Source organism: Physeter macrocephalus, chromosome 18 (assembly GCF_002837175.3).
Source record: "Physeter macrocephalus isolate SW-GA chromosome 18, ASM283717v5, whole genome shotgun sequence".
In the NCBI taxonomy this organism is placed as follows: Eukaryota; Metazoa; Chordata; class Mammalia; order Artiodactyla; family Physeteridae; genus Physeter; species Physeter macrocephalus.
Window position 1 is genome coordinate 85,720,791 of NC_041231.1, and position 17,766 is coordinate 85,738,556.

General features: G+C 46.0%; 1 protein-coding gene across 4 annotated transcripts; it reads right to left on the reverse strand.

Annotated features, from left to right (window-relative positions):
• Positions 1–2,853: 2,853 nt before the first annotated feature.
• Positions 2,854–17,513, reverse strand: RPP21 (ribonuclease P/MRP subunit p21). 4 transcript variants are annotated; one of them, XM_007106305.4, is made up of 5 exons: positions 17,344–17,513; positions 17,167–17,267; positions 16,990–17,072; positions 15,828–15,953; positions 2,854–4,602 (listed from the first exon to the last, which is right to left on the reverse strand). In XM_007106305.4, exons 1-5 carry the CDS (start codon positions 17,398–17,400, stop codon positions 4,418–4,420), a joined length of 552 nt encoding a protein of 183 aa, XP_007106367.1. In that variant the 5' UTR covers positions 17,401–17,513; the 3' UTR covers positions 2,854–4,417. The 4 variants fall into 4 exon arrangements, with proteins under 4 accessions (XP_007106367.1, XP_054936166.1, XP_007106370.1 ...); XM_055080191.1 differs by lacking the exon at positions 2,854–4,602 and adding an exon at positions 13,339–14,632; XM_007106308.3 differs by lacking the exon at positions 2,854–4,602 and adding an exon at positions 15,543–15,682 and having other exon boundaries at positions 15,821–15,953.
• Between the last annotated feature and the right edge of the window lie 253 nt (positions 17,514–17,766).

Genomic DNA, 17,766 nt, shown 5'->3' on the forward strand with positions numbered 1-17,766 from the left:
AATCTACCCCACTTCCAATACATCATTAACCTTGATGTCACTATAATAGAAGAGCCAGTTTGGGCGGAAGAGGAAGTGACTCACAGAGGCAGTAAGTCACCTGAGCCTCTGTTCTGCCAGGCAGCCCATCTACAGTGAACCTACAGTGTAACAGCATTTAGACCAAAGTAAGCACTTCAAGAGAAATAAAAACACATGTCCACACAAAAACATTGTACACAAGTGTTTATAACAACATTATAATAGCAAAAAATGGAAACAACCCAAATGTTTGTCAAATAATAAATGAATAAACAAATTGTAGTATGTCTGTACATGGAATATTATTCAGCAAAGAAGAAGAAGGAGGAGGAGGAGAGGAGAAGAAGAGGGAAGAAAGGAAGTACTAATAATGCTACAAAAAGGATGAACCTCGAAAACATTATCCTAAGTGAAAGAAGCCAGACCCAAAAGGCCACATATTGTATGATTTAATTTATATGAAATACTCAGAATAGGAAATCTGTAGAAATAAAACATATGTTGGTAATTGCCTAAGACTGGGGTCTTGGGGGAAATGGAGAGTGACAGCTAATGAGTATGGTGTTTCTTTCGGGGGTGACAAGAGTTCTAGAATTGATTGTGCTAATGGTGGCACAACTCTGTGAATATATTAAAACCACCGAATTATACACTTTGCGTGAATTGTATGGTGATTTATATCTCAAGTTGTTAAAAATGATTGTGTCAAGTAAAATTAGTGTGTTTCTTTGCTTAAAAAAAGAAGCTATGAGAGAAAAACACCCAATATAGTTTTTTTGTTGTTGTTGCTTTCCGTTTTTTTTTTGGCCACGCCATGCGGCATGCGGATCTTAGTTCCCAGGCCAGGGATTGAACCTGTGACCCCTGCAGTGGAAGCACAGAATCTTAACCACTGGACCGCCAGGGAAGTCCCTCAATACAAGTGTTTATGAAAATGGAGAAATCAAAAATATAGGGAATAGACTGATAATATTAATTACCTCAATAAAGTGGGTGTGGGTTTAGTGATGGAAGAGATTTAAAATATATTTATACAAATTTGATTGTTTCATTTCCTGTGTGAGTATGCATTATTTTTATAGTCAATTTTTTAAAAATAATTAATTTTATTTATTTACTTTTGGCTGCATTGGGTCTTCGTTGCTGCGCACAGGCTTTCTCTAGCTGTGGCGAGCCAGGGGCTACTCTTCGTTACAGTGCGCAGGTTTTTCTTGTTGCGGAGCACAGGCTCTAGAGCACAGGCTCAGTAGTTGTGGCGCTTGGGCTCAGCTGCTCCGTGGCATGTGGGATCTTCCCCGACTAGGGCTTGAACCCGTGTCCGCTGCATTGGCAGGCGGATTCTTAACCACTGTGCCACCAGGGAAGCCCTATAGTCAAATTTGTAAAATAGAAAGTTAAGAAACTTGAGAGCTTGCCCCATAAACTCTGCAGCCAAATAAAAACAGTAACTAACAAATAATGAAGAGGTGTCTGGAATTTCTTCTTGGAGAATTGGCTTACTTGTGTGCAAGCCAGGAAGAGTACAATGATAAGAATCGAGGCAGGACTACAGTGTTGGAAGAGAAGAAAAACACAAACATGGAGATACATGAGAGGACAGAGAGAAGATGACAAATCCAGGAACTGAACACAAATCATGTTAAAAGCCCTTTCAGTCAGGAATTGGCTGGGGTCAATGTGAGAGGAAAATTGCAGCCCAGAGCCCAAGAGGACCAGACACCATGGACAAGGGACAGGGCCTTTCTGATGATTCCTTTTTTTCCTCCTTCCATTGCCCCGGCAAGATCATTGCCTAATTTATACCTATTGCATATTAAGAAATCAGCACCATTTGGAGACTTCGGGATAATAGGAGCACAATTTTTCAGCTCTTCTTGTATCAGTGTAGACTTTTTCAGAAAAACAGCCCTACTCTGGTATTCCAGGAATAAAAAAAATAACAAAGGAATAACAGTTTCTACCACAGTTGAAAATCTGGGGAGCAAACATCAGTGAAGTCATGTGGTAGGCATGACAATGGTCTCCTAAAGAAGCCCATGTCTTAATCCCTGGAACATGTGAAAATGTCACCTGATATGACAAAAGGGACTTTTTGGCTCTTGAGATGGGAGTATTATCCTGGATTATAAAGGCAGGTCCAATGTAACACAGGGTTCTTTACAAGTGAAAAAGGAAGGCAGGAGAGTCAGAGTTAGAGAATGAGATTCGACGACAGAGTCAGAGGTCACAGTGATTTGACTGTTGACTCAGAAGACGGAGGAAGGGGCCACAAGCTGAGAAATACAGGCAGCCTCTGGAGACTGGAGAAGGCAAGGAAACAGATTCTCTCCTAGAGGCTGCAGAAGGAACACAGCCTCGCCGACATATTGATTTTAGCCTCGTGAAAACTATTTCAGACTTTGACATCCAGAACTGTAAGATAACAAATTCATGTTGTTTTTAAGTTTTATTTTTATTTATTTATTTATTTAATTTGTTTATTATTTTTGGCTGCGTTGGGTCTTCGTTGCTGCCCGCGGGCTTTCTCCAGTTGCAGCGAGTGGGGGCTATTCTTCATTGTGGTGCGCGGGCTTCTCACTGCAGTGGCTTCTCTTGTTGTGGAGCATGGGCTCTAGGAGCGCGGGCTTCGGTAGCTGTGGCTCACGGGCTCAGTAGATGTGGCTGCGGGCTCTAGAGTGCAGGCTCAGTAGCTGTGGCACACGGGCTTAGTTGCTCACGGCATGTAGGGTCTTCCTGGACCAGGGCTCGAACCCGTCTCCCCTGCACTGGCAGGCAGATTTCTAACCACCGTGCCACCAGGGAAGCCCCAAAGCTCAGGTTCTTGATGTCTGATCGCAGAAAGAATTCAGTGAGAGACAAAGTGATAGGTAAGAAGTGGATTTATTTAGAGAGAAACACACCACAGAGTGTGGGCCATCTCAGAAGGTGAGAAAGGCCTCATGTTGTTTTAAGCCACTAAGTTTGTGGTAATTTGCTATGGCAGATATAGGAAAATAATACCAGGCACCACCAAAATTCTGAGGAGCTGAAGTTGGAAGGTTAGGGAAGCAAATGCTGGAGACCTCAGCTCAAAGCACTGGTGGGTGGTTCTCACAAGCTTTCTGGGAGATTGCTGTAATTCTCTAGAACCTGTGAGAAAACTCCCATCCTGTGTCTCAGTCTGCAAGGCAAAGCAGGTGGGTGTCAAACCTAGTACAGTAGCTGCTGAGAATTTCACATGTGCCTGCTCACGCATGTGCCTGATGAATAGCGAGATCTCCCTCTTCTGGGCCCCATATCTCATACAAGTCTCTCCCACTGGAAAACTTGAACTTGAGCTATGGGGATTCTGGGACATACATTCCCTGGGTTCTCTTCTGCACACGTGCTAGAAGTGGGGCTGCTGATTTGGTAGGATACAATTCTGCACATTGGTAATAATGGCAAGTGCAGGAGGGTGGGCTGGCCCCTGGTGGACAAGCAAAGGTTCTGCAAGCTGATGTAAACCAGTGATGTATTTAAGAGATCCATTTAAATTCAGCAAACACTTTTTTTTCTTTTTGGCCACACTGTGTGGCATGTGGGATCTTAGTTCCCTGACCAGGGATCCAGCCTGCGCCCCCTGTGGTGGAAGCGCAGAGTCTTAACCACTGGACTGCCAGGGAAGTCCCCATAAATTCAGTAAACATTTTTGGTAGCTATGATGTGTCAAGGTAACTCATGGTTTTCTTGATTTTCCCCAGTATGACTCAAGAATGATCCTGAAAGACCATTGTTCTAGCCAGATCAGAACCATATATTTGAATTGGAAAAGTTGTGTTGGATCCTCCAAGTCTTAGGGGCTCATCTGAGGGCCAAAAAAATTTATTCTCTTACAGGTCTTGAGGTCAGAAGTCCAAAATTAGTTTCAGTGGACTAAAGTCAGGGTGTCAGCTGGGCTGGTTCCTGCTGGAGGCTCTAAGGAAAAACTCATTCTCTTATACTTTCCAGCTTCTAGAGTCTGCCTATGTTGCTTGGTTTGTAGCTCCTTCCTCCACCGTCAAAGTACATCACTTCAATCTCTGCTTCCATCATCACATCACCTTCTCTTCTGACTCTGACTCCTCCTTGCTTCTCTGATAAGGACCGTTGTGATTACATCTGGGCCCACCCTGCAAATTCAGGATAACCCCCCTTTTTCAAGATCTTCAGTTTCATCATATCTGCAAAGTCCCTTTTGCCATCTAAGGCAATAGTCACAGTTTTCAGGCATTAGGATGTGATTAGGGGCCATTAGTCAGCCTACGGCCAGTAGTAATTTGTAAGTAAAATGATTAAAGGGGAGCAAATTATTGACATCCTATAGTTTGTAGTGCAATGTTATTTACTGTGACTTTGGCCTACATTTTCTGCAATTAAAATGCTTTACAGATGTATACTACATATTGATAGCTTTTGCTTTATATGTATTCAAGACTATATGCAATTGGGGATTGTGTGGGCCACTGAAAATTTTTAAGTAGGGGAAGGATAAAATGGCATTTTGCTCTTCAAATATCTCTCTGGTGGCTGGCAGAGTCTTTGGAGGAGAGTAAGACTGGAAGACTGGAAGACTGGAAGAGTCTAGAAGAAAAGAAATGTGTTAGGAAAACTTGGCAGAAATCTCAGGGACAGATAATGACGAACTCAGCTAGGCCAGTGGCCATGCACTGCGACCGGCATCCCAGCCAAGGGCAAATGCCTGAGATGAAGCAGCCACAAAGGGTGGAAGGGAAGGCAGAACAGACCAGGGCAGCGGTCTCTGGTTCTGCTAGAGTAGAAGCCCGCGCTGTCAGAGGTCCCAGGCGAAAGGGACATGGATCTCCTGGGTTGGGGCACTGTTGCGTAAATCAGGTTTGAGGGCTATCTGTGTACTTGGAATGAGCTGGGGTAGCTGAGGGGCCCTGTGTGAAGGCAGGGACGCGCAATCAGCGGAGAACAAGAGCCGCAACTCAGGCCGGGTGGAGCTGCCACAAGGTGGCGCCAAAGGAGCGGACTCTGGGCGAGGGAAACTGACAGTCTGTGACCAACGCAACTGCAGAGGAACTTCTGCAACGCCACTTTTCCTCCGGGTTTTATTAGACTGCATTAGGTTTCTCGTGAACTATTTTCTAGCACCGGAGCCCATCATCTTCTCTTCTTCCTCTCGGCTCTTTCTCCAATTTGACTTTTTCCCTTATATTGAGGAAAAATCCTCCTATTGCGATATTGCACATTTCCAATAAGGGACAATAAGGACCGTGAACTCTGTCCCTTGAGTCTCCTCTGGTTTCTCACTAACCCACAGAGTCCCACGCTTGCCAGACACAACAAGAAGCCCAAAGGACAAAGTCGAACTGCTTCTTCCCTACACCTCTGGGAAGCAAAAGGCATGTCCAAGCTTGGGGAACACATCTGAGCTGGGAGAACCGTGAAACTCGCAAGACAAGTCCCATATCTCTGTGTGTGTGGCGGGGGTGGAGCGGTGTCTGAGAAGCGTGACAACAGGGAGAGACCAGCGTAAGCTCTTAGGTGGGAGTCAGAGCAGGACCTCCCGGCGAAGTCGAGAAGTGGAAGTGAAAGGGAAAGGAAGAATCTCAGCAGTTGGAAAAGACAGCCAGACCCAGAAGTGGCCCGGGAGTGTTTGCGGCTTCCCGGCTGGGCAGCTCAGACGCATCGCTGCGTCGCTCATTCCTTAAATCAACCAACGGTTATTTAACGTCCTCTATCCGCCAGCCACGATGCTGGACTGTGCGGGTACAAAACTCCAGGAACTCGTGCAGAGACACCGATCTGGTGTCACGGAGTTGGCACCGCGGCCAGCCGCAGGCGGATCCGCGCACCCCGGGCCTCCGTCCCTGCTCGCCTGGGGCAGGGCCCGTCCCAGCCGCCGCTCCCAGCCCGTAGCTCTGTCCTGCTTTGGCAAGGCTCTGCCAAGCGGAAGACTCAACAACGCTGTGAAGCCCCGAAGAAGACAGAAATTGACGAAAAAACCTCTAAATGCCTAAATCATAGATAGCTCCCGGTGATTTTTAGTGGGAGAATGTTACAAGATCAGGATTCCTGGAGTTGGTATCCACTTTGGCTATATACTTATCAGAACCCAAAACACTTCAGGATCATTCCCTTCAGCAAAAACACATCTCTGGAATGGATGTTATGACATCATTGGCTCCCCAGGGTAACTGCACACTGGAGGAAGATCAACAGTGTGGTTTAGATGACCTTGGAGAGCTTGCAAGTTTAAGAGGCTTGGTTGTACAACACCCACCTTCTCTAAATATAAATTCAGATGTTAATAGCAATTCATATTCAACCCCAAGATGGTGGAAAATTCTTTTGTTCAGGGAATGCTTCCTAATCCTTGTGTAACAAGACAGAGAGAAAGGGCAGAACCCAAATGCAGCAGCGGAGACAGAAATTCAAGGATCAGTCCCATGCTTAATATCTAGATGTAATGAGATAAGTGCTGAAACACATCAGGAAAAGAGCAATGATGCAAGAAATGACAAACAAAAATCAAGGCAGAATTTCAAGAAAATCTTGAGTGCTTATTACAAGAACAATTGCTTTAAGAGGCCAGAACACTGATGGACTGTGAGGAACTGAAACCGTGCAACTCAGATTGGGACTTGAACCCATGGTCTTTTAACTGAGATCACACACCTGGTCTCAGGACTTAATGAAGCTCAGGTTCTTGATGTCTCATTGCAGAAAGAATTCAGTGAGAGACAAAGTGATAGATAAGAAGTGGATTCATTTAAAGAGAAACACACTCCACAGACAGTGTGGGCCGTCTCAGAAGGTGAGAGGCCTTGGGAGAAACAAGTGGAAATGAAACAGGAGGGAAGGGGGCAGGGCACAACCTTTAAAAGAATAACATAGCCATAGGACATGACAAAAACTGGTTAGAACCAACTAGGTCCAAGATGGCAGACAAGTTGACTTCCAGTAGACCTTGAGCCTCAGTATACGCTCATTGTAATACATTAGCAGGCTAAATGACACACCCACCAGCGCTATGACAGATCCTGCAAGCCCAGAGTGACAAAAAAAAAAGGGGGGGGGCAAAGGTCTTGAATAGATATTTTCCCAAAGATATACAAATGGTCAACAAGTATAGGAAAAGATGCTCAACATCATTAGTCTTAGGGAAATGCAAATCAAAACCATAAGGAGATAGCACTTCACACCCACTAGGATGGCTATAATAAACAAACAAAATAACAAGTGCAAGAATGGAGAGAAATTAGAATGCTTGTATATTGCTAGTGGGAATGTAAAATGGTGCAGCAGCTGTGGAAGACAGTTTGGTGGTTGCCCAAAAAACGGAACTACCATATGATCCAGCAATTCCACTCCTAAGTATATACCCCAAAGAACTGAAAACAGGTGTTCAAATAGAAACTTGTAAATACATCTGGTCACAGCCTACAGATTCTGAGGACAGAATCCTCCTCTGGACTTCTGTCTCCCCCATCCTAAGGCTCCTTCTCTGACCCTCCTACCTACTTACTCAGTTTCAGGAAAAAAAAGTCCCAGTCTTTACCCCTTATGAGGAAAAAGCATCCCGTGAGATGCCAGGGTGAACACTCTTAAGGAACTGCTAGTCTTGGGCCCCAGTGAAGTTTCCAGAACTATCCCAGTCCAGACTAGGGCAGGATCAGGAAGCAATACGGGAAAGGGAAGTGTTGGTGAAACCGTGTACCTCAGACTGGGACTTGAACCCACGTGCTGGGACACAAACCCAGCCTAAACCCAGATTGGGACTTGAACCTGACCAAAACCCACGGTCTTTTTAAAAAATAAATTTATTTATTTAATTTTTGGCTATGTTGGGTCTTTGTTGCTGTGTGTGGATTTTCTCTAGTTGCGGCGAGTGGGGGCTTACTCTTTATTGTGGTGTGCAGGCTTCTCATTGTGGTGGCTTCTCTTGTTGCAGAAGCACGGGCTCTAGGAGCGCGAGCTTCAGTGGTTGCCACATGCAGGCTCAGTGGTTGTGGCGCACGGGCTTTGTTGCTCCGCAGCATGTGGGATCTTCCCAGACTAGGGCTCGAACCCACGTCCCCTGCACTGGCAGGCGGATTCTTAACCACTGCACCACCAGGGAAGTCCCCCGTGGTCTTTTATCTGAGATCAGGTAAAAGGCCTGATCTCAGGTTAACACCTGGTTTCAGGACTTAATGAAGCTCAGGTTTTGACGTCTCATGGCAGAAAGTATTCAGTGAGAGATAAAGTGATAGGTAAGAAGTGGATTTATTTAGAGAGAAACACACTCCACAGACAGAGTGTGGGCCATCTCAGAAGGTGAGAGTGGCACCAGGGTATGGGGTTGTCACATTTTATAGGAGTGGGTAATTTCATAGGCTAATGAGTGGGAGGAGTATTCCAGCTGTTGTGGGGATTTCCAGAAATCGGGCCACCACCGTTTTGGCCTTTGATGGTCAGCGTTGGAACTGCCATGGCGCCTGTGTGTCATTTAGCTTGCTGATGTGTTACAATGAGTGTATACTGAGGCTCAAGGTCTAGTGGAAGTCAACTTGTCTGCCATCTTGGACCTATTTTGTTCTAATCAGTTTATGTCACGTCCTCAGGCTCGATCATTCTTTCAAAGATTGTGCCCTGCCCCCTTCTCTGTTTCATTGGGACTAGTCAGTTGCTCTCCCAAAGCCTATCCTGCAGCAGAGACCCTAGGCCTCTGACCTGTAACTTCTGGGTGTGAGTATGTTAACCATATTTTCTAGTTTCTGAAGTTTTTGACCTGTTGGGCCTTGCAGATTAGGGAGGGACTGCCCCTCCCGGGGTTAGCCTACTCTTAGAGATAGAAATCAACTCTCCCAGGAGCTCACCCTTTGACGTGCAAACTAACCAATCTGGAGTCCTCACCCCCTCACCCGCCTGCTTTATTCCCTCTTAAGCTTGTGAGACATTAACCCTAGGCCCTAACCGCCCCAGCACCAGGCATCAGACAACTAGGTCTACACCTTGGAGCTCGCTAAGATTATTCAAACTAGCAACGCCAAACCTGGTCGGCCCCGCTGTTGCCCTGCCTCACCAGTTCCTTCCCACAAAAACCACAATACAGGCTTTCCTGCTGTTCCGCTTGCTCTCTATCTGCAACTGATCTCGACCTCAGTGTTCTGCCTGTGGCCCTGCTCAGTGTGGTATGCAATGCCCCCTCCTCACTTCTTGGGAACCAGAGTAAAACTATCTTTTCAATGGTAGTCATCTCCTGATCTGTTGGCGTCACCATACATACCAGAGTAGAAGCAAAATCCCAGGTACCTTTTAAAACAGGGAGGACACCCAATTCTGGTGGCCTGAACTCTGTTCCTCCGTCCTCACCTGTGCTGGCTACAGTTAACCTGCCGTCCTCACCTGATGCCTTAGCTTGCGAGGAATCTATGTACACACGTTCACCAAATTTTCTCACTTATTCACATATCTGTTATGCTAACATTTAACTTCATATAAAAAATTTATAAAAACCAAAGACAGAATTTATAGGAGGGTGGACTGTATTATGGAAATCTGATTTCCAGGCATCCTGGGTGCCTCTCAGGTACACCCCAGACCTACTGAGCAGAGACCTCAAGGGGATAGCATGGGAAATCTGGCTTCAAACAGATCTCTGTGGCCTGTAAATACCACGAAGTGGCCCGCTCTGCTGAAGCAGCAGTCTGACTCCAGAAAGTCCTGGGATGCAGGGACTATGGTTCAACAGGCAGCAGCCTCCCTGCTCTGCTTCTAGCCTAAACTTTCTCGGTCTGCCCACCTGACAATCAAGCTTCTTATGCAGAAAACTACCCCAAGTACCCAGTCCCAGCGAGACTGGCTCCCTGCAGATTTTGGCCCCCCAGGCAGTGGTTGCTCAACTAGGCTAAGGCCTTGCCCACCTGAGACCCAGCCTCCTTCCCACAGCGTGCTGCATATCTAGGTGTAGTCATTTCCAGCCCAGCGGTAATGGGGGCAGAAAATGGGGCAATTCCGCCACTTAGGGTGGGGAAGCTGTAAGGAAGTGGGGGCTCTCTTTCCTACCTGGACTCTTTCTCTTCCCTATAACAAGCATCAAGGTAACAGCAAGAAGATAAAGGCAAGTCCTGTAGGTGGGAGGATAATGACTCGCACAGGGAACATGATGGTCTTGGATATGATAGGCCAGGAAAGCAGCTCTTAGAAGGGAAGGTGAAAGGTGCTGATCTTCAGGTTTAACCCTTGAAGATCTGTGGTCTTTGGGTTTCAATACTCCAGCCCTCCCTGCTCCACACTGTGCTCAAGGCTCCATCCTCAGACTCTGTAGAAATACCTCCTGGGGGTAGGGAGGAGCTGATACCTTTCTCCTTCCTGGGGTCGAAGGTTGATGGGGCAGAGAAGGGGTAGGGGGTGAAGGGGCTCCTGAGACAGAAAAGGGGCAGCAAGATAGAGAAAGGCAGTGACTAGGAGATGGGTGAGAGGAAGGCTGAGGAGACCAGTGGATTGAAGTTACCTTTCTTTGCATATGGATAAGCAATTGTTTCAGCATCATTTGTTGTAAAGAAATGTCATTTCTTTACCGAATTGCCTTTTTGCCTTTGCCCAGAATAAGTTATCCATATATGTGTTGATCTATTTCTGGACTTTATTCTGCTCCATTGATCTATTTGTCTATCTTTACACCAAGACTATATTGTCTACTATTGCTTTATAAGTCTTGAACTCAAGTCTTTAATTCCTCCAATTTGTTATTCTTTTTCAGAGTTGTTTTGGCTATTAATATATGACTTTCAGAGTAAAAAAAAAAAGGGGGGCTTGAGATTGCTTTAAATCTAGGGAGACATGTTTTGGGAGAATTGACATCTCAATAATATTGAGTCCTCCAATTCATGAACATGCTATATCTCTCCATTTATTTGGGTCTTGGAACAATATTTTGTAGTTTTTCAGTATATAGGCCTTTCATAATTTTTGTCATATTTACCCCTAAGTATGTAATATCTGGATGCTATTGTAAATGGTATTGGTTTTTAATATTAATTTCTAATTGTGTATAGAAATACAATTTCTAGTATATAGAAATACAATTTTTTTTAATATCCTGCACTCTTGCTAAATTCACTTATTAGGTGTAGGAGCTTTTTATCTTTATTTATTTATTTTTTGGCTGCATTGCACAACGTTCAGGGATCAAACCCACACGGACCAGGGATCAAACTCACGCTCCCTGCAGTGGAAGTGCAGAGTCTTAACCACCGGATCACCAGGGAAGTCCCTGTAGGAGCTTTTCAAGTGATGTCTTAAGACTTCCTGCATAGATGATCATGTCTTCTGCAAACTAAAACAATTTTACTCCTTCCTTTCCAATCTGGATGCCTTTTGTTTCTTTTTCTTGCCTTGTTGCACTGGCTAGAGCCACTAGTTCAATGATGAGTAGAAGAGGTGACAGTAGCCAATCTTGTCTTTTTCCTGACTTTAGGGGGAAAGCATTTATTTTTTCACCATTAAATGTGATGCTAGTTGTAGCTTTTTCATAGATGTCCTTTTAAGGTTGAGGAACTTTTCATCTATTCCTCATTTGCTGAGAGAGCTTATTAGGAATAAATGTTAGATTCTGTCAAATGCTTTTTCTACATTTACTGAAATTATTATTATTTTTTCTCTTTTAGTTCATTAACATAGTGAATTATTGTTCTGTCTCATTCTTCTTTGAAATCGGAAAATATTTCCCCTGATTTATACAACAGATCCTCAAAAGGCTCAATGAACAGCATCAGGTACTTTGATTATCTTTATAATGACAGGATATATGCTAAGAACCTTATAGCATTACCATTACAGAAAGAAAAGTTCATAGAGAGTTACAGAAGTGATGGCATGTCTCTCCATTCTACATACAGTATACTTTCCAGAAGCCCTGGGAATGATTGGATTGAATTCCAAACCCAACTTCCACCCTGCACTGAGATGAATAATGTCCCCCACCAAATTTATGTCCACCTAGAACATGTGAATGTGACCTTATTTGGAAGTAGGGTCTTTGCAGATATAATCAAGTTAAGATGACATCATATTGGATTAGGGTGGGCCCTACTCCAATGACTGATGTCCTTGTAAGAGGGAAATGTGGACAGAGACGGAGACAAACAGGGAGAATGCCATACAGTGTTGGAGGCAGAGATTGGAGTGACGTATCTACAAGCCAAGGATCACCAAGGATTACTGATAAACATCAGAAGTTAGGAACAAGCAAGGAAGACTCCTTCTACAGAGCCTTTGAAGAAAGCATTGTCCTGTGGATGGCTTGACTCCTAGCCTCCAGCACTGTGAGAGAATAAACTTCTGTTGTTGTAAGCCACCCATTTTGTGGCACTTTGTTATGGCAGCCCTAGGAAACTAATACACACATCAGGGCTGGAGATATACTGGACTCTGTACATTTGGATCAAATAGGAATTCATAAAATATCCTTTTCAGAGAATATTTTCAAAGTACAGACCAATATCTTGTTCTGAATATATTATAGCACATATCAAGAGACCGTTTAAACTTTAGTTTTGTGGAATTGTTTGTCCTTTTTCTTACATCCCTCTGCTAGTCCATCAGGAAATCTATGGGTTCTACCTTCAAACTAGATCTAAAATCTGAACAGTGCTCTCCCTCTGTTAAGACCCTGGTCCAAGCCACTATCACCTCTCACATGGGTGCACAACAGCTTCCCGTTTTCCTTTCTTCCAATCTTGCTCTCCTAGTCTAATGTTAGATCAGAGTGATCCTTTTAAAATGTTAAGCCAGATCATGTCATTTCTTGCTAAAAACCTCCAATGGCCTCCCAATGAACAAGTCAATTTCCTTATGATGGCCTAGAGATCCTTGGCCTCCCATTATCTCCTGGCCACATTTACTACACTCCACCTGGCTCACTCTGTTCACTCACACCGGCCTCTTGTGAACTATGAATACTCTGCGCAGGCTCCCTCTTCAGGACACTTGCCCTAGCTGTTCCCTCTGCCTGCAAGTTTCTCCCAGATATCTGCATGACTGTTGAAGGAGGTAATCATGAGGACATGACTGCTGGTTGACCCTCGAACTGGACCTGGGCAATCAGGGGCTCCTCACCCACTCCCCTGTCCTTGGAGTGTGAGTTCTGCCCATTGTTCCCACAGTGGGAGCTGTTCCAAGGGCATAGCTTTGAGAGAGCAAGGTGTTGTTGAGACCATCTGGACTGAAGGCAGGACTGCACCTTATTAAGGCCTCTATATAAACTTCTTAAGATTCTGGTGGGTGAGCGTGGAGGTCTACTCGTCTTGCTGCTGCACAAGACAAAGCTTCGTATGTAAGTTTCCTTGCTTATTTTAAACCTGCCACCTACCAATCTGGAGTGGTCTGCCTCTTTCTTTGATCTCTCCTTGCTCTCCATGTACAGGGGCTGGTTTCAGATTTTACCTAGGAAGCTCCTGAGGTTTTGAACCAACAATGACTAGATCCCTTACCTTCCTCAAATCTTTTTTTTTTTGGCGACACCATGCGGCCTGCCAGATCTTAGTTCCCCAACCAGAGACAGAACCCAAGTCCTCTGCCGTGGAAGTGCAGAGTCCTAACCACTGGACTGCCAGGGGATTCCCAGACCTTGTTTTTTTGATTCAATTGGGATGACATAAGTTTCTTCTCTCTCCTCTATTTAATTTTATCTAACAGGTCCTAAAAGAGCACAGATTTTGAATTACTGAATTGTTTAGAAACATTAAAGAAAACTGACTATTGAATAATAGGGCTTTGATTTCCTCTTTGTTATAGGAAATCCATTTTTGCACATACTGACAACTATTCTGTCATAATAAGTAAACATGAAAAAGGACAGAGTTTTGGGAGGAGGAAGAGGGCTATGATCTCTAGTTAGAGGAACCCCAGTGCTATCCCACTGTGGACATGTTCAGTCATGTGCAATCATAATCACACTCAAAACAACTTGGCCAAGAATCAGATTTAGTGCGTAAGAACCAACCAGCTCAGAAATGACACTCAAGGAGGGAACCAAGGAAGGTGAGCTGAGGACACAAAGGATCCAGGCCTGCATGGGGTGCACCTTCAGGCTACACGTTTGTGTTGGCTGCTACAGTTGACCCGTTGAGTACTATCTCCAGAAATAAACGTCAAAGAATAACTCAGAAACATTTAGTTACTTGCACACTGGTAAGTATTTTCCATGCAAACAGTGTACTGGCATGTGAAGGAATCAGTGAAGAGAATGAGTCAGGGACAAAGGCAAAACAAGGATGTGGTAGACTGCTACACTGGTGGTCCTCAAGGAACCAATGAACCTCCAAGTATCCACTCCCCAGTGTAGCCCCCTTCCACACTGAACGTGGGCTTGGCCACATGACTTACTCTGGTCAAGGTGACATTAGCAAGCGTGACGAGGACAGAGGCTTGATAAGCACTTGCACCGTGGAGCTTGTCTTCTTGGAATACTCTCTGTGGAAGCCAGAAGCTTTGTAAGGAAGTCCAACCACCCAGAGACAGCCATGCTGTGAGGACGTCAAGGCCAGTTACAGAGCAAGGCTACATGGAGAAGCAATGAGGTGCATACATGCAAATGAAGCTTCTTGAGTCTTCCAGACCAGGTACCAGCCTCCAGCTAAATGCAGCTGAGTGATTCCAGCTGATGCCATACGGAAGAGAAGAACCATCCAGACAGGCCCTCAAACAGTCTAGCTCACAGAATCAGGGGAAATAACACATCATTGTTGTTTCAAGCTACAACATTATGCAGTGATTTTTATGCAGCAATGAATAAGTGCCACCAGGATTTACAAGAGAAAGGGAAGAGAGGAAACTGCATTCTGGGAATAGCGAATTTTGTTTGTCTACTTTTGGGGTAAACTGATTAGCTGACACCTAGCAAAGAGGTCAGTCTGAAATTCTGACTTGGAGTAAATTGTCCAGGGATATCAAATAAAACAATTTTTGTTGTTTACTGATTCTCAGGAAAACCTTGAAGGTTTACCTACAGAACTTACTTGTGTAATACCTGACCGTGTTCGTTTGTCAGTACCTTTGGCTTTATTAGTTCAGGTTGTACAACTTCTCTTATTAGAATTTTATAGAAGAAAACACAGAGATTGGGAAAAGACCCAAAAGGAAGTGGGCCTGGAGAATCTAAACCCTCCCTCCACCAACCCCACCCAAACTTTTTTTCCCTCCTTTAAAAACAGAATTAGTGGCATCAGCAGTCTGTCTGTCCAGCCCTTTAGTCAACAGTCAGGGCTACCTAAAAATGGACTGCCTTAAGAAGGATCAGGGCCTCGCAGACAACCCCGGAGCCTGAGTTCCAATTGTGGCACTGCACTGAGGAAGCAGGGGTGGAGGGCACTGGAGGCAGGGTCCTGGAAATGCGAGCTGTTTCATGGGGCCAAGTGTAATTGGGATCTCCCTGAATGGTGGGAGTATGAGGATGATAACGACAAAGGACTAAAAGGAGAAAGAAGAGGTTAGCTGGTGACAGAGAAATACAGACAGAAACAGAGGAAAACGGAGTTAAGAGCTGAAATACAGAACAGAATCATGCAAAGTTAAAGAGAATTAAAATTTATTTGGAAGACAGGGTGAATCCATCACTGGCGATTGGAACTCTGAGGTTGCACTTTCTCCTCAGGAAGGTGGGCTGGAATGCGGTGGGCTGTGTTTGGCAGGGGTTGTGGTGGTTTGGGATCTGAGTAGATGAGCAGAATTAGTTTTTTTTAAGACTGGCACCTTTCACACCAACCCAGAACCCACCCATGTGTCCTCTGCAGCTCTATGTTACCCACTGTCCCTACCCCCCTGGGGTACCCCCTATTTTCTCAACCACCTCTCACCTGCCTGGCTCCCCAGCTGGGCCTCAGGCCGGTCTCCCCAGAGCAGATGCCTAGGATCGTTGAGGAACCGTTGGCTGCGCTGGCATGTCAGGCAGGTCTGTACAGTCCAGCGCTGAGCCTTGCAGCCTGGGGTGCATGTGGGGAAAAGAGAGTGCCCAGGTTTAGGAGAAGAAAAGGTCTCCTGCACCCTTTTTGCCTCCACTGTTTTCCAGTAGGGATTCTACTCCCTCCCCACCTTGATTTGATGGTGTCAGGTCTCTGCATAAAGTCTGTCATTTTCTTGGTACCCTTTATTTATTTACTTGGTTGTGCCGGGTCTTAGTGGCAGCACGTGAGATCTTTGTTGCCTCGTGTGGGATCTTCGTTGTTGCATGCGGGATCTAGCTCCCTGACTAGGGATTCTTCGTTGTTGCATGCGGGATCTAGCTCCCTGACTAGGGATTGAACCTGGGCCCCCTGCATTGGGAGTGCGGAGTCTTAACCACTAGACCACCAGGGAAGTCCCTCTTGGTACCCTTTAAGATAAAGTCCAAACTCCTTAACAAGACTCTTCAAGATCTACCCTGTTTCCCTCTCCGGCCTCCTGTCTTGCCCTTGCCCACCTCAAAGCTAGCCTCCTGGGCTCTCAGTTCCTTGAGAGCACCACAAGCTCTCTTGTCTGAGGCCTCATAAATGCCTAGGATTTCCATCTCCCACTCCCGTCCCTTATAATGAACCTCACCATCACTGGTTTAAGTAACTTAGTATTCTACTTCCCTAATTAAAGATTTTTGTACGCTATTCTAATTGTTTCTGTCTTAGTCTGTCCCATCAGACTATAATTTCAATGAGAATAATGACTCTAGAGCAATACTTGACACAGCTCAGAAAAATAATTGTTGAATGAATGAATGAATATGGGAATCATGTCCTCCATGATGTCGAATAACATCTATTATCATGAACGGGCGGGGTTGCTTCTCACGGCAACATCATTTCTCTACTGCCCAGACCTAGTTTGTCCAAGTGGAGTTAAGTTGTTAACTCAGAGCTGGAGAAAGCCTACGCCTCCAAATCCCACACCTGGCACCCATCTACATCGAGGAAGGGATCATTGCCCGTGCCCTCCCCCAGCCCACAGGTGTTCCTCAAACATCCCACCTCAGCAGGAGGGAGCACTCACGTCTCTGGCGCTGGGTGCAGGTCAGGCCCGGGATGAGGAGGGAAGAGCAGCCACGACAGAGGGTCCTCTTCACCGAAGGGTCCCTGGGGGCGGAGGTGGGTGGTGGTCTGGGCGCCCGCTCTCCCTCTCCCCTCCTTCCCCCGTCCAGCCCGCCGCCGGGCTCCGCACCCCTCTCACCGCCGCAATACGAGCCGCTTCGCTATGGTCCTCTCCGTGTGGCAGTAAAACCTCGCCAGTGCCTGGTTCTCGGGGTCCTGCGCGAGGACGCAGTGGGCAGCCTGAGGGAAGGAGCCGTCACTGGGGGCCCTCCGCACTGAGCCGCCTCCCCGTGCGTGCGCCGCAACGCGGACTCACCTGGTACAGGAAGCTGAGCCTCTGGAAGGCCTCGCGGTCCTTCACCTGCCCGGCCATCCGACCCGCGCTAGCTCCCCACACGTCGCAGTCCACAGGCCCCACCCCGGAGTAGCCCAACTCCCGGGCGTCCGCGCAAGGCCTCCTGGGAACTGTAGTTCCTGGGGCCGTGCTCGCTCCTGTGCCTCCTTACTCTGGCGACACCCTGCGGCCTCACAGACCCATCTATTTGCAAACCCACACCATCCCCTGCAATCCAAGCCAGGGGTTCCTCTATGAGTTTTGGCTTCCTTTTAGTCTTCCTCAAGCCCATGATTATATTAGGTAGAGACTGGAAAGGTTAGTGGAGCAGGAGAGAATCTTAAACTGCTAAATATCTTCGGGACAGAAGACTGGTCTCTTTATGCAGATAGGTTGGGGAGATGG

Excerpts from the sequence above, each read along its gene's own strand:
- RPP21 (XM_007106305.4), bottom strand. The coding sequence starts at position 17,400 with ATGGCCGGGCAGGTGAAGGACCGCGAGGCCTTCCAGAGGCTCAGCTTC. Across the intron at positions 17,268-17,343 it reads GGCTCAGCTTCCTGTACCAG|GCTGCCCACTGCGTCCTCGC; the intron begins GTGAGTCCGCGT and ends TCCTTCCCTCAG. Across the intron at positions 4,603-15,827 it reads CCAGCTGGGGAGCCAGGCAG|ACTCTTCCAGTCTTCCAGTC; the intron begins GTGAGAGGTGGT and ends CTTTTCTTCTAG.